This window comes from Erythrolamprus reginae, chromosome 2 (assembly GCF_031021105.1).
Source record: "Erythrolamprus reginae isolate rEryReg1 chromosome 2, rEryReg1.hap1, whole genome shotgun sequence".
In the NCBI taxonomy this organism is placed as follows: Eukaryota; Metazoa; Chordata; class Lepidosauria; order Squamata; family Dipsadidae; genus Erythrolamprus; species Erythrolamprus reginae.
Genome location: NC_091951.1, coordinates 261320790 through 261348051, shown reverse-complemented (window position 1 = coordinate 261348051; position 27262 = coordinate 261320790). Strand labels below are relative to the sequence as shown.

Sequence of the window (27262 nt, the reverse complement as noted above, 5' to 3'; positions counted from 1 at the left end):
GAGCACAATGGCGAGGAACACGATGAAAGTACCAGTACAAGTGTCAGATAGGATGCACATCTTGCAGTGGTGCAATTTGGGGATGGCAGGTTGGGGGGGGGGGGCTGGGCTGTGTGACGCGCATCCTTCACCAGATCAGAAGTTAAGGGCACTTTCTTACCGGGCACCAAGTAATAATTGACATTAGTGCCGGGTACCAATTGACATTTCTGTCTATAAGTTTATTTTTGTGTATGTTATTTATGTTTAGGTGTTTACTTATATTTTCAGCATTGTTGTCTAAGCACTGTGTAGAGATACCATGTGCTTTAAGGAATTACTCTATTATCCAACTTTGTGCCAAAGCATCTCAGAATGCTTTTGAAGACTACCAGTCTTCCAGCCTTTAAATATTACTAGCATCATTACCAATCAGCTAGTACATGTTTGAATTGGGGATAGATTTTTTTTTTAAGCCAAAGCATTTTGGTCTATGAAGTTATTTTCAAAGATAATCATATTAATATATGATTGCATGGCTCAGGCCTGCAATGCAATTTGGGAAACAATAAATATAATTGAGATTTTCTATACTGAAGTTGTTATAGTTGTTATTTATATCTTTTAGGAAGGAATGGCAATGGCTTGGAAGTATTGATGGGGAGCACTCTATTAGAAGGGGTTAATTGACTTAATAGGGAAGATGTCACAAATGTACCATTCCTGCCTTGTTTTTTATTGTGTACCTAATGTTCATTTTAAGTCACCCAGAACCATTTTGCAGAGTCAAATAGGCAGCTTTAAATTTAATAAATAAATGTTAATTTATTTTTATCATTTGTAGTTTTGTTTAATCTGATAAATATTCTGAAACTTCCTTTGCAAAGTTTGTTGCAAGGCCAGCATCAACTAGATCACGTCCTCTGCAGTGTAGAGTATTTAAACCACTAACGTTACTTCATGAAAGAACCAATCTATTGTCAGTCCCCATCACCTTTCTTCCAGCTCTCTTATAGGAAAAAATAAGAACTGACACGGCAGAGTCCTTAATTTAATTTTATGAAACTTCCCAAATTGTAAAATCTGGCCTCTGATCTTTGAGACAGCAGATGATGGTTTTATTTTCGAAAACAGCATTGACCATTGTTTCTGTATTTTATAGTGAGTCTAGTACAGTAATAAATCCCATTGCTACTGGTTCACTCATACGCGCATGACACTTCTGCTCAGAAGTGTCCTGGGTGGGTTGGCGGAGCCACCCACCACCGCCACCATAGTTCCCTCTAAGCTGAGCAGTGAACAATCGCTCACTTAAAAATCATCATCAACTCAGAGTTTTCCAAACCTGCCCAGAAACCGAGAGGGAAAGAGTGAGAGGGAAGGAGAGAGAGAGGGAGAGAGGAAGAGAAACAGATAGAAAAAAGAGAGGAAGGAAAAGAGAAAGAAAAAGAATGGGAGTGAGGAAGAGAGAAAGAAAATCAAAATCTAGTTTGAAACTAGCTCAACTATTTAAGTGGCATTTTGATATTGATAGAGTTGCCCTATTATGAGCTCACTGTTATAGACACACAGTACAGTATTTTATTTTGAAATTCTCTGAGGCAAAACAGGGTTTTTTAATTTGTTTGTTTGTTTGTTTGTTTATTTATTTATTATTTCTGTGCCGCCCAGTCCCGAAGGGACTGCCGCTCAGACACTATACTTTTCCGCCCCCCCCCCCAAAAAAAAATTAGAGGGAACACTGACCGCCCCTACTGATTCATGGAACCAGACCGAACCAGGAGCAACCCTAGTCTAGTAGCTGGAGAAAGATTATTACTGACGTTTTATGAAAATGGCGGCTCCGGCCCTCTGGAATCAGCTTCCCCCAGAGATTCACACTGCCCCCACTCTCCTCACCTTCTGCAGGAGTTTCAAGACTCATCTATAAGAACATAAGAAGAGCCATGCTGAATCAGGCCAAAGCCCATCGAGTCCAGCATTCTACGTCACACAGTGGCCAACCAATTGTCCTTGGGGATCTTGAGCAGAAGGAGAAGGCAAGACCCTCCCTTTCCCCTGACCCCCAACAAATGGTACTCAAGGGAATCCTGCCTGCCTCAACCAACATAGAGGCGGCACATGGACATCCGTTTCAATAACCACCGATACACTTGGCATCCATGAATCTGTCTAATCCTGCCTTGAAGCTATCAAGGCTGACAGCTGTCACGACCTCTTCTGGAAGTAAATTCCATAAACCAACGACCCTCTGGGTGAAGAAATATTTCCCTTGATTTGTCCTCACTTTCTTACCTATGAGCTTTAGGGAGTGCCCCCTTGTCCTAGTATTGTGTGATAGAGAAAAGAATTTTTCTCTATCCACCTTTTCTATCCCATGCATGATTTTATGCACTTCAATCAAGTCACCCCTTAAACACCGTCTTTCAAGGCTGAAGAGACCAAGGCGTTGCAACCTGGTTTCATAAGAGAGATGCTCCATTCCCTTGATCTATGCCGCCAGGCTTGGGGCCATTAAGCTCTAGGCCCTGCCCGACTAATGTATGTTTGTTGTATGAATGTCAGTGATTGATTTTAATGCTATTGAGATTTTAAATTAACTAGTTTTAAATTAATTGGATTAGGATGTTGCATTGTTTTTCATATGTTGTAAGCCGCCCGGAGTTCTCAGAGAAGGGCGGCATATAAATCCAAATAAATAGTCTTCTGAGCTTAGATAAGCTATTAAATGTTTTTGTACAAGAAAGTGTAACCAGAGGAGTGTACATTAGAGCAATAGCAGTTAGACTTATACGTCTTTTTATAGTGCTTTAAAGCCCTCTCTAAGTGAATTTCAGAGTCAGCATATTGCCCCCAACAATCTGGGTTTTCATTTTACCCATCAAGGAAGGATGGAAGCCTTGAGAAAACCTTAAGCCGGTTGCACAAAGTAATGTACAACCTGAAGCTCTAGCAGTTCGTTTACACAGAAGTATGCCCTATCTCAATTTGCTCTTGAAAGGCAGCCATATGATATGTTTCTAAGGGTTCTACTTTAATTTTCATTCCGCCTTACTAATATATAATTGGATCTGGGAAAGGTTGCTTGCCACTGTTTCTTCAAACCAAGTTTGGGTCTGCTATGTTTTTTTAAACCAGCCCTTACTATTTTATGAAAGCCAATGATACTAACCAAGAATATTATGAGTGTTTTTGTCCATACAATTGAACCAAGTTAAAAAACTGCGTGCTTTGCTGTTTTCATATAATGCCAAAATTGTGCGCCAAATCAATTTCCCATATTCAAAACAGGAATACTCCTCATTCTAGAATTAGCTTTTAGGTCTGATCTTCAAAATGATTTAGAATATCTTGTGCCATTTTATTTTACTGCAGGAAATCAATGCACAGTGATAGAATTGTGCAGCCTGAAGAAAACAGTTATGCACATCTATCCAAGCAGGTGTTCTCAAATTTATGGGTTAAATTACCTTTCTGTGTCATTGAGATAACACACTGCAACTTAAGCAGCATTATTTTGTTAGATTGCTGCTGAAATAAACATTCCGTTTAAAGTGATATACCCAAAATAAGCTACGGAAAAGTTAATTAGCACTGTTCAGTAACTTCATTAAGGAAGGAAATTTAGTAACACACTTAACTCGTGATTTGCTGTTACCTAGAAACAGCTCCCTTGCTGTTTTATTCTATTTTATCAACTTGAATAGACTCTTAGATATGGGAGAACATATCATCTCTCATTCTACAGCCTACTTCTTCTATATTTGGACAAAACTATTATCACACAGTGTTTTGGAAGTTTTGGAAACGGCTAGTCTAATACAACCAAGCAATAAAACAAAAGACATACATGTCTGCTTGGGATAAACATGTTTTCATATTCATGAGTTCTCAATTATAAGAGTCAAGGACTATTACACAATCCAATGGATTGTCCAAGACCACAGGTGGTCTGAACTGGACCCCAGTAGCTTAAAAAAAAAGAGCCCTATCAAGCAACAGAAAGTACGTTCAGATTAATCTGAAATACTAAAGCTTAAAGCAGCAGATAGTTAGTAAAGCTGGATGGGGAACCACAGAAGGGAACAAATGCGGCAGCAACATTGAGCCCATCTAATTTAGATGTAATGCGTAAAATGCCGATTAAGGGACCAGTTTATATTCACCCAGTTTTAATATATAACCCAGCTCAATAATATTTGAGTCACAATATAGAATATTTATAACCATAGTTGCTTACACAATTCAAGAGACAGACTTTGGCTGCTGAAGCATTTATTACTTGAAGAGTATACATGGAGAATTACAAGGCAAAGTGCTACTGAAGACAAGCTACACACCCGTCTGCACAGAGCATGAATTCAACCGAGTGCATAATGCTTCCGGTGGAGTGATTAAGTGGTACAAAGTCTTAGAAAGTTAAATACTATAAATGTTGACAACACACAAGGAACTCTGAGAAACGGTTAGTCGTAAACTTCATTCAAACAGAGCAGGGAAGTTGATCAGAGTGCTCTTTTAGTATTGAGCTTAATGTTTTTAAGAAATAGCATTAATGCAAAGGCACCAATATTCTGATTACCCTAATGCTGTGATGGTGAACCTGTGGCATGCTGGGCCCTGTCTGCGGGCATGCAAGCCATTGCCCAGCTCAGCTCCACTGCGCATGCGTGCACGCCTCCCACTGGCCAGCTTATTTTGGGGTGCCTGCCATGCATGTGCGGAAGGGGGACACATGCGGAAGACATGTATGGGGGGGTTGAGTGCGCATGCACGGGGTTGGAGGAGCCTATTTTTAGTCCCAGGAGGCTGCAGGGAAGCCTCCTAGGCCCGAGGGTTTCACACGCATGCACGGGGATAGGTGGAGCACCTGAGCACATGTGAGGGTGGGTTGAGCATGGGGGATCATGTGTGCGCGCACAAGGGACAGAGCGTGCAGGGGGGACTGTTGCGCATGCATTGCATTATTAGGTGCCGGCACATGTGCGTGCTTTCGGTACCCTATGAGAAAAAGGTTAGCCATCACTACTCAAGTGTATTTTTTCAAGAGTGTTCCCCCCCCCCCCCCCAATTAAGTGGTTTGCCTTGTTTTCTAATATGCATTGAAAAGCTTTGTCTTAAACGTATGAAGATGGAGCTTCGTAGCTAAACAGTTGAACAAGGTGTGGTCTCCAATGTAATCAGCTTAGGTTTAGAAGTCATAAGGCACCCACATTTTTCAGTCCATTTAAGTAAAGGACATACAATTCAACTTAAACATGCAACACTATTTCATCGCGACAGAGAAAACTCTAATGGAAATAGGACAAAATTCTGCTACTGGCTAAGCCACCGGGTTAGTTAGGGCACTAAGTGTACATCTGCCCGCCGCAATTTATTCTTCCTTTTCTTCTGGCCGTCTGTTCTCCTGGTTGGCTTTTTTATCCCCTTCACCTTTCTGCTCCGCATTGTGAGAGGCAGCCAACTGTGGGTAAAAGGGACCTACCAGCCAGTTGAGGGGCGTGTTGTTAACAAGATAATCCATCACGTCATCCAACGATTCTTTCATTTTCTTCAGCTGCCCTTTGCTAGAGGTAAGGAGGTTGTCAGACACTTCTCTGAAAGATGTAGCTGACCGGAAGCTCTTGTACACGTCTCCTGCCATTTCCCCAACGTGGTGAACCTGGTCCTGAATGTTCTGGGGCAAACCCTGTATGCTGGACACGAGCGTGAGGCAGGTTGTCTGAAGCTGCTGACTCAAGTTCTGTGCAATTGTTAGAGTGCGTGATTCAATGTGCTGAAAAAGAAAACAGCTCTTAGTAGAGGAATGGTTCTTTTGCAGTGTTTTAAATTTCACAAATTAAAACAGTATCTTTATTTATTTATTTGTTTATTTATTAGTTTTGTTTGTTTGTTTGTTTGTTTGTTTGTTTGTTTGTTTATTAGATTTGTATGCCGCCCCTCTCCGAAGACTCCGCAGTGACTTTGCAATGTTTCATTAGTGAAGGACGTAGGAAAACCTATTAAGTAGGTCACAACAGCAGTGAAATCTACTTACTTTCCCTACTGGTTCGGAAGCATGTGGGTTTTTACCTTCTGTGCATGTGCAGAAGGCTTTGGGTAGAGGGTTAAAAACAAGAAAATGGTGACGTCCAGGTGGGTGGGCAGAGCCTCACGTTGCCGCCGCTATTGGTTCTCCAAACCATTGGTGCCTGCTGCCAGCGCCGGTACACCCGAACCAGGCCGATCCAGTAGCATTTCACCCCCGGGATATAATGTGAGGAAGTGCTTCCCCACATGGACATACCCAACTTTGAAAGCGAAATTGGATTTATCGGAGACATTGTAATATGATTTTATCAAATCCCACCTTTATTTATGAACCCTGGTGTCACAGTGGTTAAAGTGCAATATCGCAGGCAAACTCTTTCTGACTTGGGCTCAAAATTAACTTAGCCTTCTATTGTTCCGAGATCAGTAAGAGGAGGACTCAGATTATTGGGGGCATTATGCAAATAACACTTCTACATTGTATACTGCCTAGAGTGTGCCTTTAAAGCATTATGGGGTGGTATAGAAACCTAAATGTTACTGCTATTTCAACCAGGGGTGAAATGCTCAGTTTGTTCGTGCCTATTGGTTTATTTATTTATTGGATTTATATGCTGCCCCTCTCCGCAGACTCGGGGCGGCTAACAACAGTAATAAAACAGCATATAATAATCCAATACTAAAAACAGTTCAAAACCCATTATTATAAAAACCAAACATAGAAACATAGAAGACTGACGGCAGAAAAAGACCTCATTGTCCATCTAGTCTGCCCTTATACTATTTCCTGTGTTTTATCTTAGGATGGATATATGTTTATCCCAGGCATGTTTAAATTCAGTTACTGTGGATTTACCAACAACGTCTGCTGGAAGTTTGTTCCAAGGATCTACTACTCTTTCAGTGAAATAATATTTTCTCACGTTGCTTTTGATCTTTCCCCCAACTAACTTCAGATTCAAACATACATACAGATATACCATGCATAAAATTGTAGACACCTAGGGGAAAGAGTATCTCAATTCCCCCATGCCTGGCGGCAGAGGTGGGTTTTAAGCAGCTTATGAAAGGCAAGGAGGGTGGGGGCAATTCTAATCTCTAGGGGGAGTTGGTTCCAGAGGGCCAGGGCCGCCACAGAGAAGGCTCTTCCCCTGGGTCCCACCAAGCGACATTGTTTAGTTGACGGGACCTGGAGAAGACCCACTCTGTGGGACCTAACTGGTTGCTGGGATTCGTGCAGCAGAAGGCGGTCCCTGAGATAATCTGGTCCGGTGCCATGAAGGGCTTTATAGGTCATAACCACCACTTTGAATTGTGACCGGAAACTGATCGGCAACCAATGCAGACTGCGGAGTGTTGGTGTAACATGGGCATATTTGGTTGTTGGAGAGCTGGTCATGAAGACAATACGAGGCTCCACCCACCCACCCTGACACTGCCATTTTAGTTCTTTTAACCTCTGCGCATGCTCAGAACACTTTGTGCATGTGCAGAGGGTAAAAGAATCCAAATGGTGGGGTCGAGGCAGGGGGGGAGCCTCATGTTGCCTCCGACAAACGAGCTGTCCAACAAACGAAAGGTATCAGCAAACAGGGAGCATTTCACCCGATTTTAACCCACACAATATGGAATGGATCCATTTTCACTCCTGTAGGATGCAGCAAGAATCAAAATAGTTTTCCAATCCTTCTTTCCACCTGCAGCGTAAATGTTCATGCTGTATAAGAAAGTCTTCAATCCTCTAGAACAGGAGGGGAATTTGTAACGATGGTAGAATTGATTTTTTAAAAGTCTCCCTTGCATTCTTCACTTCATATTTTTTTAATATCTAGCGTTCTGAACACTTCAGCTATACTCCACCGACCCTTATGCTGGCTTGTATCCTGTAAAGCTTTTTAAGGAGGGGGGGAATACTGCATTTATAGCTCATTATTTTCTATAAAAGCTTTTTGGAAGCGATTACTGCACAGTAGAAACAAGAACAAAATTTAAGCGAGTGATTTAATCCCTAAATACAATATAATAGCAGTAGTTTTAAGGAAATTTTCGGGGCGTTTTATTGTTAAGTGCTTTGGGGATACTCAGCATTTGAAAATAGAAGCCAAACAAAAAGTAATTACTGACAAAATAATCAATGCAATGGAGACACTGCTATTGTCTGAGTATGCAGCATTGAAATGAAGCAGTTGATTTCCTCGTGTTCTAGTCTACTTACATCAATTTCTTCATTAGTTTCTTTATGAGATTCAAAAGTTTTTTCAAAAGTTTTGCTCCCTGAAAAACTTTAGGCGATTGTGATAAGATCCCTTCACATTGAAGGCAAATATAATTTCAGAATGACTATCACTTAGGGATCTTGAGAAATACGAAACTAACTTTTAATAATTCTAAGGATTTCACTGCATGTTTCCAATACTGTAATACTTTTGGTGGGGTTTTTTGGTGTTTTTTTGGGTGGGTTTTTTTGGTGTTTTTTGGTGTGTTTGTTTTAAAAATTAATTTAAATATTGGATTTGTCTTACATTGTATTGCTATTGCTGTGAGCCGCCCCGAGTCCGCGGAGAGGGGCGGCATACAAATCTGATTAAACTTAAACTTAAACTTAATACTGGGCCCAAAGCATTTTACTGCTGATTTTCATTTATACACAGCATCAAATGCATTTCGTTCTAATATCTAACTATAGTCAGACAGTAGTGATGGATTTCAATTTACCTCACACTATTATTCCATTATAGCAATGTCCTGGTGAAACCTTCCACCATAGGGGTCTCTGACAGTCTCTGACTTTTGGGGAAAGAAGGCCAAATGTGAATGCAGACAATGAATCTTAAGTGACATATTGCACTTCGTAGTCCATCACACTGTAAGAAGTTTGCCAAGCAGCTGAATGTAGTTTAGTGCTTTGTAATTGCCAAGAAAATTCTCAACACATCCTTGAATGCTTTCCAGGCAATTTTGTCTGGTTCCACTAACAGATCTTTGAACTGCTTTGTCATTGATAACATATCTAATTTGTGGACCAACAAAAATGCCTTTCTTAATCTTGGCATCAATTAATCTTGGAAACATCTGTCTCAAATAACAAAAACCTTCACCTTACTTGTTCATTGCTTTCACAACATTTTTCATCAATCTTGAGTTGTATGTGAAGCGGAGTCAAAAATATCTTTTGACAGAAAAGTTTTTCCTGTCAAATGGTTCATGTGACAGAAAATGTGACATTTTTTTGTCAAAATGGTTCATGTGCCAGACTTTTTTTGCCTTGGAATCAAGTCCTTTTGGAATAGCTGTATCTTTTTAATTAAAATCACTCCTTTGCAGAGTTGTCCCATTTGTATAAGTAACAGTGATATGATCTGAGCAAGACTTGGTATATCTGAGCTACTGGTATATTCCAAGCAGCACAACCACTACACTTTTAGATCTCCACAGACCTGGTGTACTGAATGTGCTTCAACAACATTTTCATGTTTTCGTATGCTTTTTTTATGTGTGCAATAATGCCAACAGTTACTGAAGGATATTTATTTATTTATTTGTTTGTTTATTTATTTAGTAAAATTTATATGCCGCCCAATTCCAATGGACTGTACAGCTCAAAATAATATACATATATTATTGCCTTACCCCATCTCTCAGCTGTGGCGAGGAGGACGTTTGCCCAGGTTCGCCTGGTGCATCAGTTGCGGCCCTACTTGGACAGGGGGTCATTGCTCACAGTCGCTCATGCCCGTATCACCTCGAGGTTCGATTACTGCAATGCTCTCTACATGGGGCTACCTTTGAAAAGTGTTCGGAAACTTCAGATCGTGCAGAATGCGGCCGCGAGAGCCATTGTGGGGCTTCCTAGATTCACCCACGTTTCTACAACACTCCGTGGCCTGCACTGGCTGCCGATCAGTTTCCGGTCACAATTCAAAGTGTAGGTAATGACCTTTAAAGCCCTACATGGCATTGGACCAGAATACCTCCGGAACCGCCTTCTACTGCACAAATCCCAGCGGCCAATAAGGTCCCACAGAGTTGGCCTTCTCCGGGTCCCGTTGAACAAACAATGTCTGGCAGGCCCCAGGGAAGAGCCTTCTCTGCGGCGACCCCGGCCCTCTGGAATCAACTCCCCCCGGAGATTAGAACGGCCCCCACCCTCCTTGTCTTTCGCAAGTTACTTAAGACCCACCTATATCGCCAGGCATGGGGGAACTAAGACATCTCCCCCAGGCTTTCTTATATTTCATGTTTGATGTGTATGTGCTGTATGGTTTTTAATTGTTGAGGTTTTTATATATTTTATTATTAGATTTGTTTCATTGTTATACTGTTTTTATTACTGTTGTGAGCCACCCCGAGTCTTCGGAGAGGGGCGGCATACAAATCTAATAAATTGCATTGAATTGAATTGTGTTAAAAATGGAAGTTTCTTTAGAACAGTGTGTGATAGGTTAAATTACAGGTTATTTTTGTGATTAGCAGCCATAAATCAATAACATAAGCCTCAAAATATTCAGGAAGCAAAATCTGTCATCCAGCGATAGCAAAGTCATATACCTGATGTCACCTCCTGACTACAATGTTTCTGGTTTAATTGTAAATGCTGCTGCCTATATTACACATTGAAAAACTTGTTAACGCAATATAAATCAGGAAGATACCACTTTTAAGTGGAGTTAGTTCTTTGTTGATGTATCCTTAGCATGCATTCCTTTCTACTTACCTCAGCACTGTGTGAAGCAACCTCGCCATTTGGGCTCACGTTTTTCTTCCATTCTGCCCAGGAATTATATAACTTCTGTTGGGCATCTTGAAGTTTCATGTTAGCATTAGTCATGTTCTTTTTGGCATATTCCAGCTAGAATGCACAACATATCCAATTTTACAAAAGCGTACACACCTCTCTATTTTTTTTTATTTTAAAATAAAGACAAAAAAAATGACTCCCAAAAAATTAGACAAACATTTCTTTATGTATCATTTATAACTACTGGCCCTCAAAGGGAGGGGGGAATGATGTTAAGAATCTGATATATCTGTGCTTTTAAAAAAAGGAACTTTGGTCTCTTTTGGACCATCTGGCTCAGAAGAAGCAATAGTGATCCTTGCTAGCTGATGCTTTGTGAACTGGCTACCGAATTCAATTCCCACCCTGCATGAAGAAGACATGTCCATTCAGCTTAGCACATTTTGTACTGTGATTTGTAAAATCCGATTTATGCCTTTGTGTTGCATGAAAGCAGGACACTATAGTTATGTTCAACAACTTGTGGTTAAAGTAAGCCAAGCTTAGGGTGATGTGCAAAATGTGTCCCATGTGTAAGGTAAGTATTTTGTTTAAGTGCTAGGCCAGTGATGGCTAACCAATGGCACAGGTGCCACAGATGGCATGCGGAGCCATATCTGCTGGCATGCGAGCTGTTGCCCTAGCTCAGCTCCAACATGCAGGTATGTGCTGTCCAGCTGATTTTTGGCTTACACAGAGGCTCTGGGAGGGCATTTTTGGCTTCCAGAGAGCCTCCAGGGGGGGTGGCGGTGGGCGTTTTTACCCTCCTCTGGCTCCGAGGAAGCCTTTGGAGCCTGTGGAGGGCAAAACACAAGCCTACTGGGCCCACCAGAAGTTAGGAAACAGGCTGGCCTTCTGAGGGCCTCCAGGGGGCAGAGGAAGCTGTTTCGCCTTCCCTAGGCATTGAATTATGGGTTTAGGTACTCGCACATGCATGATAGTGCACGCCCACAGTCTTTCGGCACCCGAAGAAAAAAAGGTTCGCCAGCACTGCTCTAGACTCTTGTTTCATGTATCACATCTCTGATCCTGGTAACAAAACCAATTCAGCAATGAAGTCTAAACCACCATGATTTTAAAACATCCATGGAGAATTGAAGCAGTGATTAAATTTGTTGCAAAGTCTTGAAGGAGTTTGCATGTTCCATAATCTTGCTATCATCATTAACTAGGCTTCATTTGGGATACTTGTTCTACAATCCTTTGGAGGAAGGAACAGAATTGATGCTTGAAGATATCTCAAGCATGGTTTCTTTTTAAATTACCACCTTTGTATTAAAAACATGTTGTGACAGGTCATCTTACTTTATTCTCTAGTCACAGGTGATAGTTAAACACCTCAATTTTTAAGGTTTCAGGAGAGGCTCGGAAGAGCAAAGAAAATAACATATGCTTCAGGACAATGGTTTCCAACCTTGGCAACTTTAAGCCTGGAGGACTTCAACTCCCAGAATTCCCTAGTCAGCTGGGGAATTCTGGGAGTTAAAGTCCTCCAGGGTTAAAGTTACCATGGTTGGAGATCCCTGCTTCAGGAGACCACAATATTACATATATGACCTACTTAAGAAAAATGTCATACTTACCAGGTTAACTGTATAATTGAGCTGAGAAATTGTCTCTTGACTTCTGAGCTTAGCATCCCTAAATGCATTTAGAGCCTGTTGATAGGCACGTGATCGGAACTTTGTAGACAAAGAACCTAATCTAACATAGTAACTTAGCTTCTGGTCTCCAGTTTCAAATCCTTCAATGTTGGTAGCTTCTTTCTCTGCAGAGTCAAAATACAAACCTATTAGTCTTATCATAAGGGCCATACAATATGCATATCCCAAAAGTCCATACTACCCCTTAATGATAAATTGGCTGGTTCAAGTCAGGAAAAATTACTGTCATCACACAATAAAGTTTATAGTTGCAAAAAAATGAATTATTTGAAAAAAATCATGACAGTTGAGGACTGCAAGCTGACCTTTATCGTTAGAAAACGTACAATCAGAACTAATCTCTAAACCAGCATTTATATACAGCCAAATGTCTCATCTATGACAATTTTAAGATATGCAGATTTCAGTTCTCAGAATTATCCCCTTTATTAATTCTTACTTCCCTCTTTTATTGGCTATACATTTTATTGTTGTTGTTGTTGTTATTTTGTTTTGCAAGTACACCAAGTGCTTCTATAATGGAGAAAAATTGTGTGCCTAACCACACTTGGCCAAATAAATAAAGTATAAGGAATTGCTGGTTGGAGAATTCTGGGACTTGACGTTTTAACACTACTAAGGTGGATAAACATTGGCATAAAGCAAAAATTGAACCTTCCTCACTGCAACAAAAGCTACTAATAAAATCAAAACAGTAAGCTTTCTAATCCCACACGTGTATTACCGTGTTTCCCCGAAAATATGACCTAGCTTAACATACCTCCTCCCAATATAAGCCCTACCCCCCCCCCCAAAAAATAATCCCTTAGACTCCACCCACTCCAGGGTACACGGGTAAAAATTCAGCTAGGTTGGGGATGGGAGGGGTGGAGGTACCCTACTAGAAACATAGAAACATAGAAGACTGACGGCAGAAAAAGACCTCATGGTCCATCTAGTCTGCCCTTATACTATTTCCTGTATTTTATCTTAGGATGGATATATATTTATCCCAGGCATGCTTAAATTCAGTTACTGTGGATTTACCAACCACATCTGCTGGAAGTTTGTTCCAAGGACCTACTTCTCTTTCAGTGAAATAATATTTCCTCACGTTGCTTTTGATCTTTCCCCCAACTAACTTCAGATTGTGTCCCCTTGTTCTTGTGTTCACTTTCCTATTAAAAACACTTCCCTCCTGAACCTTATTTAACCCTTTAACATATTTAAATGTTTCGATCATGTCCCCCCCTTTTACTTCTGTCCTCCAGACTATACAGATTGAGTTCATTAAGTCTTTCCTGATACGTTTTATGCTTAAGACCTTCCACCATTTTTGTAGCCCGTCTTTGGACCCGTTCAATTTTGTCAATATCTTTTTGTAGGTGAGATCTCCAGAACTGAACACAGTATTCCAAATGTGGTCCCACCAGCGCTCTATATAAGGGGATCACAATCTCCCTCTTCCTGCTTGTTTTACCTCTAGCTATGCAGCCAAGCATCCTACTTGCTTTTCCTACTGCCCGACCACACTGCTCACCCATTTTGAGACTGTCTGGGACTACTTATCTAGTTGTAGCCAGGCCTGACACCCCGAAACCTGCCTTGCTGGCCCATTTCTTCCACAGCTGGCAAGGCATTCCTGAAGGTGTCTGTAGCCAATAAAAGAGCCATCTGTTATTGGTTGTGAAGACCTTCAGGAAAGCCTTGCTGGCCACCGAAAAACTTCCTGAAGGCCTCCAACAGTGAAAAAGAGGCCGTGGTCGACGTGCCAAGTGAGGCAAGTCAGTGGACGACATTCCCTCCCACCCACCCCTGAAAATACGACCTGGTGATTTTTTTGGTGGCAAAAATTACAGAAAAGAAAAGGTCTTATTTTCGAGGAAACATGGATCTTGCAGCAGATGCTTACCCAGCTCTTCTGTGGTATGTGGAAGGTACTGATCAACCAGCGTTTCAGACTTGCTGAGTGCGGTGTCCACCCCAACGACCACTAGGCACACCATCCGACTCTGCAGAACAGTGTTAATGCTGCCGTGGACTGCGTATTTAGTGAGCTCCACGCTGTCCAGAACCACCCCCTTTGTCTTGTCAACAACTTCACTCAGGGTGTGCGTGACTGTATCCTTGGCACCAGTCACAGTGGTTGTTATGGCATCCTTTGCACCAACAACTGCATCCACAGCATTGGCAACCACCTAAAAGAAGTTAAGAGGTGTTTCTCCAAGGGCTCAAAGAACATACAGTCTATTTGCTTTAATGATCAGTGGTGTCAAGAGGTATCAGATACATCAAAAAGAAGTTGTAGGTTTGTTGTAAAGGAAAAAATATGTGGATTGAAGAAGCAGAATGTATAAACTTGTACTTCATGTCTGCCTTATCTTAGAAGAAAACAAAAGCTCCCTTGGCCATCATTGTTGAAAGAAGTTAAGATAATCTAAATACATTCAGGTCTCCAGGTCTAAATGAATTGCATTCTAGATGCTAGCGGAGGTGATTTGAAGCAACTCCAAAAAGAGGTACAGGTGATCCTCAACCACAAATGAGCCCAAAATTTATCTTGCTAAGTGAGGAAAGTTTGCCCCATTTTACGACTTTTCATGCCAAATTTGTCAAGTGAATCACTACCGTTGTTAAATTAGTAATACGGTAAATCTGGTGTCTCAATTGACTTTTGGGTGTCAGAAGGTCACCAAAGGGGATCACATGACTCCATGACCTTGCAATCATCATCAATGTCAGTTGTCAAGCATCCAAATGTAAAACGTGACTGTGGAGATGCTGACAATGGTCATGTTGAAAATGGCCCTAAGTCAATTTTTCAATGATGTTGTAACTTTGAATGGTCCATAAATGAACTGCGCTACGTAAAGGTCAGTAGCCGCTATGGGCCACACCAGAGGTCTCCAAACTTGGCAAGTTTAAGACTTGTGGACTTCAACTCCCAGGATTCTCCAGCCATCATAGCTGGCTGGAGAATTCTGGGAGTTGAAGTCCACAAGTCTTAAACTTGCCAAGTTTGGGGATCCCTGGGCCACACTATATCTCCGGTAGGGAAAATGGAGCTGTGTGCGCAGCTCCGCGTCCCTGGCGCGTGTGCACATCCGAGTGAAATTTTGCTTCTGCACATGCGCAGGAAGCATAATCTTTCAAGGGGATGCGTACATGCAAGATTTTGGCAATTTTTTGCTTCTGTGCATGCGCAGAAACAAAAAAAAACACCAAAATCTCTCTCTCGCATCCCCTCATGAGATTTTGCTTCCTGCGCACGCGCAGAAGCAAAATCTCACACAGACACATGTGCACACGTGCCGGGGAGGCAAAGCTCCACATGAAGCGCACTGGTTGTGGCGGTAAGTAGCAAACCCTGCCTGGTCAAGGTCTACCTGTACAAATATTTTGTGCCTTACTTATTTACGGGGATTATACAGTATAGAACATTCCCCAGGTGTAAACAGGCTTTATTGACAAATGAAACCTCCTATCCTAGAAAGATTATATATTTTATGTGTGAGATTTTGAATTAATCTATACACGAAACAATAGATGCCAAATTCATGAACGAACCTATTTTTTTTAAATCAACATCATAGTCAGACCATCAGGTTTATTGCACATTATGACAATCATTAAGTGTTGTACCACATGATTCTTGACAAATGTATCTTTTTCTTTTATGGATGCTGAGAGCATATGCACCAAGACAAATTCCTTGTGTGTCCAATCACACTTGGCCAATAAAATTCTATTCTATTCTATTCTATTCTATTCTATTCTATTCCAGAAATTGATTTAAATCTAATCCAATTTAATCACCCCTCTAAATGACAAGTACTAATCCAGATCATTTGAACATAGCCCTATTACAAGATAATGGGATTAAAAGCATTTTTTTTAAAATGCACGAGCAACCTACCTTCCCAGTTGGTTGATAGAGTATAGGCAATTTTTCTTCAACTTTGTCCAATCCCATACAAGCATAGTTATTAGCCACTGCAACTGCAACAATTAAGGACAGAGTTCAGATATTGTTGATATGCCTTTGCACAATTCTATGGTGTATAGTTGTGGATCTGGCACTTTAAGTAAGATAATTTGATATTGCAATATTTGAAAAAGTACCATAAGAGCAAGTAATATTATTATATGATTGTGGAGTGTCATTTATTTGTTTGTATCTATCTCTCTGTGGGGCTACTATACGCAGATGTACTACACTATTTTATTATTTTATAGTTATATTAAATTGAACTGTTTTTACTGGTCACTGTTTTAACTGTTTTTAGATTGATCTGTCTTTATTTTTGTTGTGAGCTGCCCTGAGTCCCTAGGGAGTTGGGCAGCATAGAAATAAAATTAAATAAACAGTAAAATAAACATTTGTAGATGTTTGGCATGTGCATTTGTGTACATATGCAATACAGACGTGTCACTGCACAAGATTTATGTGTGAAGCTATGAATGGACAAATATGGCATGAGACCCACAGCATATGGAAAAATACCACAATGGAGATTTCTTTTTAAAAAAATTCAGTAAGATATGGTTTTCAAAACAAGAGATGATGCCTAAGTCAGTTTTTCCCAACCGTGGCAACTTGAAGATATTTGGACTTCAACACCCAGAATTCCCCAGCCAGCAAATGCTGGCTGGGGAATTCTGGAGTTGAAGTCCAGATATCTTCAAGTTGCCAAGGTTGGGAAACACTGGCCTAGGTAAACTGGATGAGGTAAAGACTTTCAAGTGGAAAAACACCAGAGGTTGTGATTAAAATGTCAAAATATGTGCAATCAGGCTTCATACGAGTAGGGAGGGGGTGTGGCATGAGCTGAGGCAGGCTGAGGAAATAGAGCATGGGGTACTCTATATGTGAGCAAAGGGAGGCCGGTGGGGGGCACGGAGAAGGGCACAGGGTGAGTATATACAGTGGTACCTCTACTTAAGAACTTAATTTGTTCCGTGACCAGGTTCTTAAGTAGAAAAGTTTATTAGAAGTAGAAGCAATTTTTCCCATAGGGATCAATGTAAAAGCAAATAATGCGTGCAAACCCATTAGGAAAGAAATAAAAGCTCGGAATTTAGGTAGGAGGAGGAGGAGGAAGAAGAGGAGGAGGACAGTCCCTGCCGAAGGAAGAAGGTGAGGTGAGGGGAATCAAAAAAATCCAAAACTTTTAAGGCTTAAAAAAAGAAAGAGGGATTCTGAGGCGGAGAGGAGGAGCACGCGCCTCCCATACACCTGATGCGAGGCTGCCTCCCATACACTGCGCCCGAGAGAGAAACCCAGGCGGATGAGAAGGGGGAATCTCCCGCTCCTGCTGCTGCTACCTGTTCTTTCCCCTTCCTCTCACTCGCTCACTTTGTAGCCGGTGCCTTTCCTTCACTGCGGTGACTCCTCAGTTTGGCTGAAGCCGAGACGATCCGTCCGGGGCGAAGCGCCCCCTTTTCCCTTTCCGCACCCAGACACTCCGGAAGGCAACCTTGCGACAGGTTTATGGGAAGCAGCGCAAGGAAGTCACTACAGCGAAGTGGTTTATTCCCTCTCCAAGCGCCCAGAGAAAGGGAAATGCTCCGTTCGCTCTGGGCTGCCCAGAGCGAAGGGAGAGTTTCTTTTCTCTGGGTGCTGGCAGAGGTTTATTCCTCTGGCAGCCCAGAAAAGCCCGAGATGGCCGGGATTAAAGGGGGAGTGGCACGAAACTGGCTGGGCTTTCGTGCCGCTCTCAAATTTCATGGGGAAAATTTTCCAGGCTCAGGTTCTTAAGTAGAAAATGGTTCTTAAGAAGAGGCAAAAAAATCACAGTTCTTAGCCAGAAAAGTTCTTAAGTAGAGGCGTTCTTAGGTCGAGGTACCACTGTACATGCAAGTGCATGTGGTTCAAGAGGGCACAAAGTGTGTGCATGCAAATGCAGAAAGGCAGGAAAGAGATTTGCAGGCGAGTGCAAGGAAAAAGGGCACTATTCATTTGTGTGAGCTCAGGGACACTAGGGAAAGGGGGTGCAGGGTGCATGAGTGTGTGTGCATAGGGAGACCAAAAAAAGGGGGGGGTATGAGTGCAGGGAAGTAGGAGAAAAAGCACGTGGGGTACATGTGTATGCACGAGGATAGAGAGGCCAAAGAAAGAAGATACAAGGAGTGTGGTTGGAATTTCAAAGTCTCTTTGTTCAGCACTGTCAATTGTTAACTTAAATCATTGCTGAATGAATGGTTGTAACTCAAGGGCTATCTGTAATGAGGTAAATTCCTCTGCAACTTACTTCTAAATAGGTATGCATATGCTTAGCTTTGTAGAAGTAAAGATTTTAGATCAGACAGTGGCAATAAATACTATCAACCTGCTTCTATTTCTAAATGTTCCGAGTATCTGGATATACTATAAAATTGGAGTTCTTATGAAACTTTCCTTGAAAGAAATAGCTGTTCTTTGAAGCGAGTAATGGTAGCCTACTAAACTGACTGCTAAACTGTGTAAGAAAAGCTATGGCAGAAGTACCGTATTTTTTCGGAGTGTAAGACGCACCTTTTTTCTCTCCAAGAGGCTGAAAATTTGGATGTGTTTTATACTCTGAGTGTAGCTTTTATATTTATTTATTTCTTTATTTAAAATAAATATTGTTCCCCCAGCCCTAACTAGGTGCTAATGATCTTCCCAGCTCTTACCTTGTAAGCTCTTTCATTGTTACTCTCTCCAAAGAATGTTTTCCAAACCCTGTCTCTGCAGGCTTTTTTTCATTGCTCCACTTGCTCCAAATGTTTCTTTCCAGCCCTAACCTGGTGCTAACCATGTTCTCAGCTCTTACTGCCTTGCAAAAGCTCTTTCACTGTTACTCGCTCCGAATAAGATTTTAATAAGCCCTAACCAGGGGATAATGTGCTGGAGCTGACCAGACTAAGGATGCTATCCAGAAGAAAATCTGGTAAACAGATTTCCCCCCCTATTTTCCTATATGCATCTTATACTCTGAAAAAATACGGTATATGTTACACAACATACACACAATGTATTTTAACATTGTGGGTAAGAGGTACGTTTTTCCTCCCTTTTCATAGGATGATGAAAAATCAAGATCTTTTACTGGAACTAAATGCAGGTTCAGAACCAATGTAGGGAAAACTTTTTTATACACACCCAGTAAATACCATAAATTGGTCCCTTCACATCAGCCTTGATCTTTGGCAGTTGCCTATACAAGCCCTAACTGTTACCTTGACAGGACCTGTGGAAGTGATTGGCTATTGCTTTCTTCCTAAAGCTAAGAATGAATGGTTGGCTAAAATAATCCAGCTGGCTCTGTGTCCAACATGGGACTAGAACCTAATATTCTGGTCTCTAGCCCTGAGTGCCTTAACTGCTGCACCAAACTGGCTGTGCCAGTGCATCGTTAAACAACTGAATTTGCTACCCGCATGTGGAACAGCCAAAGCTCTTCATCAAATAACTGTTCTGTGGTTTTGTTTCTTTAAAACAAAACTGGACAGATTCATGAAAGGGTCGTTAGTACAGATTATTTATGACTTCTTTACAAGCAGGAGTGAAAGGACATTAAAACAGCCTTGGTTTTTGACTTTCACCCAAGGCAACCGATGATGGAAATGGCCTTTGGCCTGATCCAACAGGCTCCTCCGAATTAAGGAAGTATCAAAAGCTAGTTCAGCTTTTTTTTTTTTGCCATCATAAAACAGGAACCCTGCTGAATTCCTCTTTTAAGGCCAAAGTTGAGCGTAGCGTTCCCCATAGCAAGCTGAAAGAGCCGTCTTAAAAAATGACCAAGTATTTCCCAGCCTGCTTCCACTTTGCAAAATTAGATTTTCCCTGAGTCACCACCCACACACAACAGAGTACAGTATGAAATATAAACTGTAGTTTCTGACATTGAGGCATTTAGAAAGTAGGTGAAAGGTAATCATTGGGTGGAAGTGGGTGAAGAGCGAAGACAGAGAAAGCTTGAGCAATAGATATTTATTTATGTGTCAGCTTATGAATCAAAGTTCTTTCAAGTTCCTGACACATAAGTCACTAGAATTTTAATCTTGGAGGTTAAACCTATTTAATTTTAAAAACTGGAACTTTACCCATGGCAGCTCTTAGATTTGCTGCAGACATTAGTAAACATTCTCTAAAGAATTATTTGAAGTAGGTCCAGCAAATGACATGTTGAGAAAACGTTGTGTTTGAACGCACACATTTCGGCCCTGGTGTTGGAGCCAGTGACACACTCACATTCAAAGAAAGGGAAATAATATGCAGCAAACAGCATATAACATATTAGGAGGAACTGACCTCTTATAACGAACCGTTAATCCACAGAATAAACACAACGGAAGGAAAAGAAGTATAGAGAGATAGAAATAAGACAATTTAAAAAGACTAGCAAATGAAATGGGTGAAAATGAATAAGCTGTAAACCAGAATATCTCCAAGACTGCCTTCTGCCGTACGAATCCCAGCGACCGGTTAGGTCCCACAGAGTTGGCCTTCTCTGGGTCCCGTCGACTAAACAATGTCGTTTGGCGGGACCCAGGAGAAGAGCCTTCTCTGTGGCGGCCCCGACCCTCTGGAACCAGCTCCCCCCCGGAGATCAGAACTGCCCCCATCCTCCTTGCCTCTCGTAAAGTTCTTAAAACCCATCTCTGCCGTCAGGCATGAGGGAACTGAGACATCTCCCCCGGGCCTATACAGTTTATACATGGTATGTTTGTGTGTATGCTTGCTTTTAATAATGGGGTTTTTAGTGTTTTTTAAATTATTAGATTTGTTCTTACATTGTCTTTGTTATTGTTGTGAGCCACCCCAGTCCACGGAGAGGGGCGGCATACAAATCTTATAAATAATAATTAAAATAATAATAATAAACAACAAGGTCCATCTAAATAGCTGTTAAGTTCTGATACCAATGTAAATTATTGAATAAAGCACAATGCTTTATTATGTAATGTTATTCTTTTGTTTGGTTTGTTTGTATGTTTGTCTATGTTTGTTGTTTTTTTTCAATGTAAATAACTGAAAAAAAAATTTATTTTTTTTTTAAAGGAGGAACTGACCTCCTGCCACTTCATCTCACTTACCGGTAATCTCTAATTCCACCCCCTTTCACACCCCTTTTCAAGCTGTCAAAACTCCAGTGTCAAGTTTTGTTAAAATTCTTTTAAGGAACTACAGAATATCAGAGATGTAAGGCAGGGGTGGGTTCTAATTACCTATCCGCAGGTTTACTTCCTGCTATGCGGCGTGGCCATGCGCAAACATGCACAGTGCTGAAAACTCAACTTCTGTGCATGTGCAGAAACAAAAACAAGCATTTTTTGAAAAAGGACGTGAACAAGATGGTGGTGCGTGTACAGTGCCAAAACCTCAGCTTTGGCATATGCGTGGAAGCAAAAACAAGCAAATTTCTAATAAATAAATAAAAAGATGGCAGCATCCACGGCCCAGAACCAACAGAATCAGCTCCGCGATGTCACCACTGCTTTACTACCAATTCTATAGAACCGGTGCAAACTGGGCGTAATCCACCTCTGATGTAAGAGTATAATACAAGCAAAAGATGTTGAAAATGCTTTTCAGGCTAAAAAACAGAACACCCCCTCCCCCCCCCAAAAACCACACTAAATTCCTGAAGGTCCAAAAAGATGGGGAGAAGTAGTATTATGGCTTACTTTGCGGCTCCAACTTTTGAATGATGGGTTGGGCACTGGTCAGGGCCACAGCAGTAATAGTCTTCACTCCTTTCTCTGCCATCTCACAGACAGATTTCAGATAAGGGTAATTATCTTTTGTGTTGACATAAGCAGAAGAGACCATATCGTAGGTGGAACTCACCAGGGGCAAACTAGCAACCCTGGAAACTACGTTCTGCAAAAACATATGAAACACAAGAGGATTTACTCACAATTCTTCTTCAAAAGTGCTCTAATATTCTTTATTTAATTGAGACATACCTGCTGGGCATCAGCCGACACCTCTGCCATCTTTTTGCCTTGAATGTTTTAGAGTCTGGTAGAGGATTAGAAGTACTGTAATAAGAATTATTTTTAAAATAAATATTAATCTTTTGTCAACGGCAAACTATTTGATACCTTTTATTAATTCCTAAACATGTTTTTTGTTCAGGGGAATGTTGTAAGTCTGAATATTGGAAATCACCTATTTTCTAGATATTTCAGGACAGTGTGCAAAAGTGCCAAAATGTAGGCTTTTTAAGCAACACTCAGTACAGCATGAAAAAGGCATAAAACATCTAGAAGGTTTTGATAAAATAATTTCAGTGTATGTTATAATTTCAAGACAATTTGACTTTCGACTTCAACACTGCTGGGTGTGGCAGTATTCTTCTGAAACCATGATATGACAACAGCATGTATCTTACTAAAATGTTCTAAAATTATCACCCTAGTTTATGAAAAGATTATTTTGAGTATAGTCATAAAAAACTGTCAATTTCTGCTTTAATTCATTTGACTACTATGCATACAACAGCAGGCTTTCTTTGCATATACAAATGAGATTTACCTTCTATTCTAACCAGCATTTTTAAAAGAACTTATCTGAAGGCCATACAATTAGCAAAATGATTGAAGCTCAAAACTATCCAATAATATTGATAGAACATTTACATCCTTAATGAAACAAAGGACAAACAAGCATTATTGGTAATCTTTTATTAGGGTCAATGAAAATGGCCCACTGGATTGTGCAAACTTCACTATTACCAGAGTCTTTTTTTAGTGGGGCAAGGTTATATAAAAAACAGCATTATTTATTCTATGAAATGTATGCATAGAGAATATTGTGCTTTGCCTTTCAAGAAACTTCAAACACATTCCATTCAATATTCCACCAATTTCAGTCACTACTATGTAATTAAGTGACTAAAAAGACCAGGGTAGTCTAGTGGTTAAAGCACAAAACCAGCTGGTAGCTGGACCAGTCACTCTGTCTGAGCCCTAGGAAGGAGGCAATGGCAACCCACTTCTCAAAAGGTTACAATAAAATTGCAGGGATTCAGGCAATCCCAAGAGTCAAAAATGACTTATACTTCACCCCTATAGATCTACCCCACTATTGCAGTGAACCTTGTGACTCAATGCATGTTGTTCCTCACCCATCTTAAATTAAATATCAGGATTTTTAAAGGTTCAGAATTAGATGTAGATTAGGCCGCAGTGTTTCCCAACCATGGCAATTTGAAGATATTTGGACTTCAACTCCCAGAATTCCCCAGCCAGCATTCACTGGCTGGGGAATTCTGGGAGTTGAAGTCCAAATATCTTCAAGTTGCCAAGGTTGGGAAACACCGGATTAGGGTATTCACTATGTATTTCAATAGGATATTTAAAGATACCTGGGACAGAAGACCTGTAGCAAATTGAAACATTGAGAGCTTTCAAGTAAGCGAGGAAACAAGTTCTACTTATAAATATATAAATATAAATAGGACCGCCATGCTTTTAAATGCATATATTTAAACTTTTCCGTCTCTTTTCCGTAGCAGGAGCTTTGTTACGATTCTGAAAAAGGGTTGATTCGATGGGAGGGGTTTTTTTGCTTTTGCTTTTAATCAAAGGCAGTACTGTACATCAGTTAAGTATTTCTAATGCTTCAGCTAGCGGCCAATACTCAACACCGACTAGAATTACATCCTGATCCTAAAAAAAAAAAAAAACCTGCAAGAGATTGAACAGGGGTTTTTTTTCCAGCAGCCCTCAAATTTCATTGATCGAGAAGGCAGGGGAATTAGTTTTCCCTGGCAACGTTTCTACCGCTTGCAAAGTTTTCTCTCGAGGGCAAACGCAATCCTTTTGCACCGTGCATTTATTCACGGAGTTTAATTTTGGGGGTTTTTTTAAGGGGGTGTGTCAAAACGAAGCCTCTGCAATCACACAACTGCATCTATTTAGTTTTCAAACATGTATAGGATAGTAGTAGTAGTTTGTATAATCCTAAGTAAAAACTAACGATAAAAGAGGACAATAGGACGCTTAAGCACCATATATTATTTATATTATTATATTATTTAATACAATATAATATATATAGTAGGACGCTTATGCATCATATATTATTTATATTATTTTTATATTATTTAATATAATATAATATATATAGTAGGACGCTTATGCACCACATATTATTTATATTACTATATTATTTATATCATTATAATGTATTACCATATATTATTTATGGGGAAGACGCATCTGTAAAGTCACCCAAGCATTTATTTAGCCTTTGCGCGCACACACAAATACACACACCTCCTCTTACCCGAGATGCTTTAAAGCCGAGTCCAAGAGAAACAAAAGGTACTAAAATTCTACAAATGTAAAGTTAGGTGTACAGTCCCCTCTTTTTTTTTCTTGCACGGGCATGCAAGAAAACCTATGGGGGAAAAACACTCTTTTCCCAATTGATGGGACGAGAAATCCCGTTTGCAGAGCAAACGGTTCTTTCCACCGAGGAGTAGAGTCAATTCATCTCTCTACTCTACCTCCTCCGCTCCGAGGAAACAACGGAAAAGTCCCTCCTCCCCACGGCTTACTTAAAACAGACACCTTCCCCCCTCTCCCTCCCCAAAGTAAGTTACTCACCTGGGAAAAACCAGAGCAGCTAGCAAAACCTGTACACAAGCAAGCTCACTCGCAGCACTTTAAACTCTCGAAAGACTGTCACAGCTCCGTTGCCGCCCCGGGCAATTTATGCAGGGAAGCCACGCACTCGACCGACAGACAGACCCGCCAGCCACGTCTCGCGAGAGAGCCGCGTAGCCGACTGCTGGGAGCAAACTTCGCCCTCCTCTCGTGATTTCGTGTTAAAGACTTCGCTTTCTTGAGAAATCGGAGGAGGAAGTTTGTCGGGAAAGCAGCGAATGCACCCTATATTATTATTGTTCTTGTTATCATCATCATCATCATCATCATCATCATCATCATTATTATTATTATTATTATTATTATTATTATTATTATTATCAAAAAAACAGTAATGCAAGGCAAACAAGATTTATATGCTGGATTTCGTATCACAATATCACAAGCCGCACACTTCCCAAGTGTCTAGGACTGTGTGATGTAATTTCGCATGATGCGCACAGATCCGAGTACAGTGGCCTTGTACAACTGACAGATTTATTATTATTATTATTATTATTATTATTATTATTATTATTATTATTAACAAAAAAACAGTAATGCAAGGCAAACAAGATTTATATGCTGGATTTCGTATCACAATATCACAAGCCGCACACTTCCCAAGTGTCTAGGACTGTGTGGTGTAATTTCGCATGATGCGCACAGATCCGAGTACAGTGGCCTTGTACAACTGACAGATTTATTATTATTATTATTATTATTATTATTATTATTATTATTATTATTATTAACAAAAAACAGTAATGCAAGGCAAACAAGATTTATATGCTGGATATTGTAGCACAATATTACAAACCACACACTTCCCAAGCCTCTAGGACTGTGGGATGTATTTACGTATGATGCGCACAGATCCAGAGTACAGTGGCCTTGTGCAACTGACATATTTATTATTATTATTATTATTATTATTATTATTATTATTATTATTATTATCATCATTATCATTATTTTTATTATTCACAAAAAACAGTAATGCACAGCAAACAAGATTTATATGATGGATTTCGTATCACAATATCACAAGTCGCATACTTCCCAAGCGCCTAGGACTGTGATGTATTTTTGTATGATTTGCGCAGATCTGAGCACAGTGGCCTTGTGCAACTGACAATTTTTTTATTACTATTATTATTATTATTATTATTATTATTATTATTATTATTATTCACAAAAAAAGGAATGCACAGCAAATGAGGCTTATATGATGGATTTCGTATCACAATATCACAAGTCGAACAAGATTTCTTGGATGTTTGATAGCCAAGGTTTGTTTTTTGTAAGATTGTTTGCAATCTTGGATCATGGCAATGATAAAAAGCAATGGTGACAATGAGTCTCGTTGGAAAAATCCTTTTTTGATGTTGACAAATCCGTAGTTTTCATTCCCAACAAACAGTTTAGTTTTGCAGTGCTTCATGGTGTTTTCAATTAAAGTGCTAACATTTTTGCGGAGCAACATTATTTTTATTTTATTTTATTTTTGGGTTTCTGGGTTGGGCCCTCGCCATGCAGCAGAAGGCTCCTTGCAGAGGCAGAGAGAGAAAAATGTTTGCAACCCTTTGTAACAGCCTTGAGATCCTTGGAAAAGCGTGTTAAAAAAACTCCTGAACATGTAGTGTTTGCAAATGGATGGCAAAGTCATGCCCGGTTGAGCATCCTAATAGGAAATGCTTGTATAGTTGAGTTGCAGCTAGAACAACAAGGAACATGGTTTATTTGAAAGTAGACAATGCTGTTGTAAGAACTTAAGATACAATCCCCCCAAGTTTACCTCTGCTCCTTGGGACTTCAAGCATGTGTTTAGTTTGCTTTATTTACATTGTGCCTTTCATTCCCAGAGCTCAAAGCACATGCATACTACTTTTCTTTTTAACTCTTATCCATAGTTCCCTCTAAGCTGAGCAGTGAGCAATCGCTCACTTAAAAATCATCATCAACTCAGAGTTTTCCAAACCTGCCCAGAAACCGAGAGGGAAAGAGTGAGAGGGAAGGAGAGAGAGAGGAAGAGAGAGAAACAGATAGAAAAAAGAGAGGAAGGAAAAGAGAAAGAAAATCAAAATCTAGTTTGAAACTAGCTCAACTATTTAAGTGGCATTTTGATATTGATAGAGTTGCCCTATTATGAGATCGCTGTTATAGACACACACTACAGTATTTTATTTTGAAATTCTCTGAGGCAAAACAG

General features: G+C 40.4%; 1 protein-coding gene across 3 annotated transcripts in view; it reads right to left on the bottom strand.

Annotated features, from left to right (window-relative positions):
• Nucleotides 1–25223, bottom strand: part of PLIN2 (perilipin 2) — a 33521-nt gene extending 8298 nt beyond the window's left edge. Inside the window, exons 1-8 of one of the 3 annotated variants that reach the window (XM_070742514.1) lie at nucleotides 25012–25223; nucleotides 22363–22417; nucleotides 22081–22276; nucleotides 16346–16428; nucleotides 14342–14627; nucleotides 12370–12554; nucleotides 10724–10858; nucleotides 5465–5755 (exon numbers count right to left, since the gene is read on the bottom strand). In XM_070742514.1, the coding sequence (XP_070598615.1) occupies nucleotides 5465–5755; nucleotides 10724–10858; nucleotides 12370–12554; nucleotides 14342–14627; nucleotides 16346–16428; nucleotides 22081–22276; nucleotides 22363–22392 (1206 nt within the window). In that variant the 5' untranslated portion in view covers nucleotides 22393–22417; nucleotides 25012–25223. Of the gene's footprint in view, nucleotides 1–4237; nucleotides 5756–10723; nucleotides 10859–12369; nucleotides 12555–14341; nucleotides 14628–16345; nucleotides 16429–22080; nucleotides 22277–22362; nucleotides 22438–25011 lie in introns of those variants that run through there. The other 2 variants (XM_070742515.1, XM_070742517.1) reach the window with 2 other exon arrangements.
• Between the last annotated feature and the right edge of the window lie 2039 nt (nucleotides 25224–27262).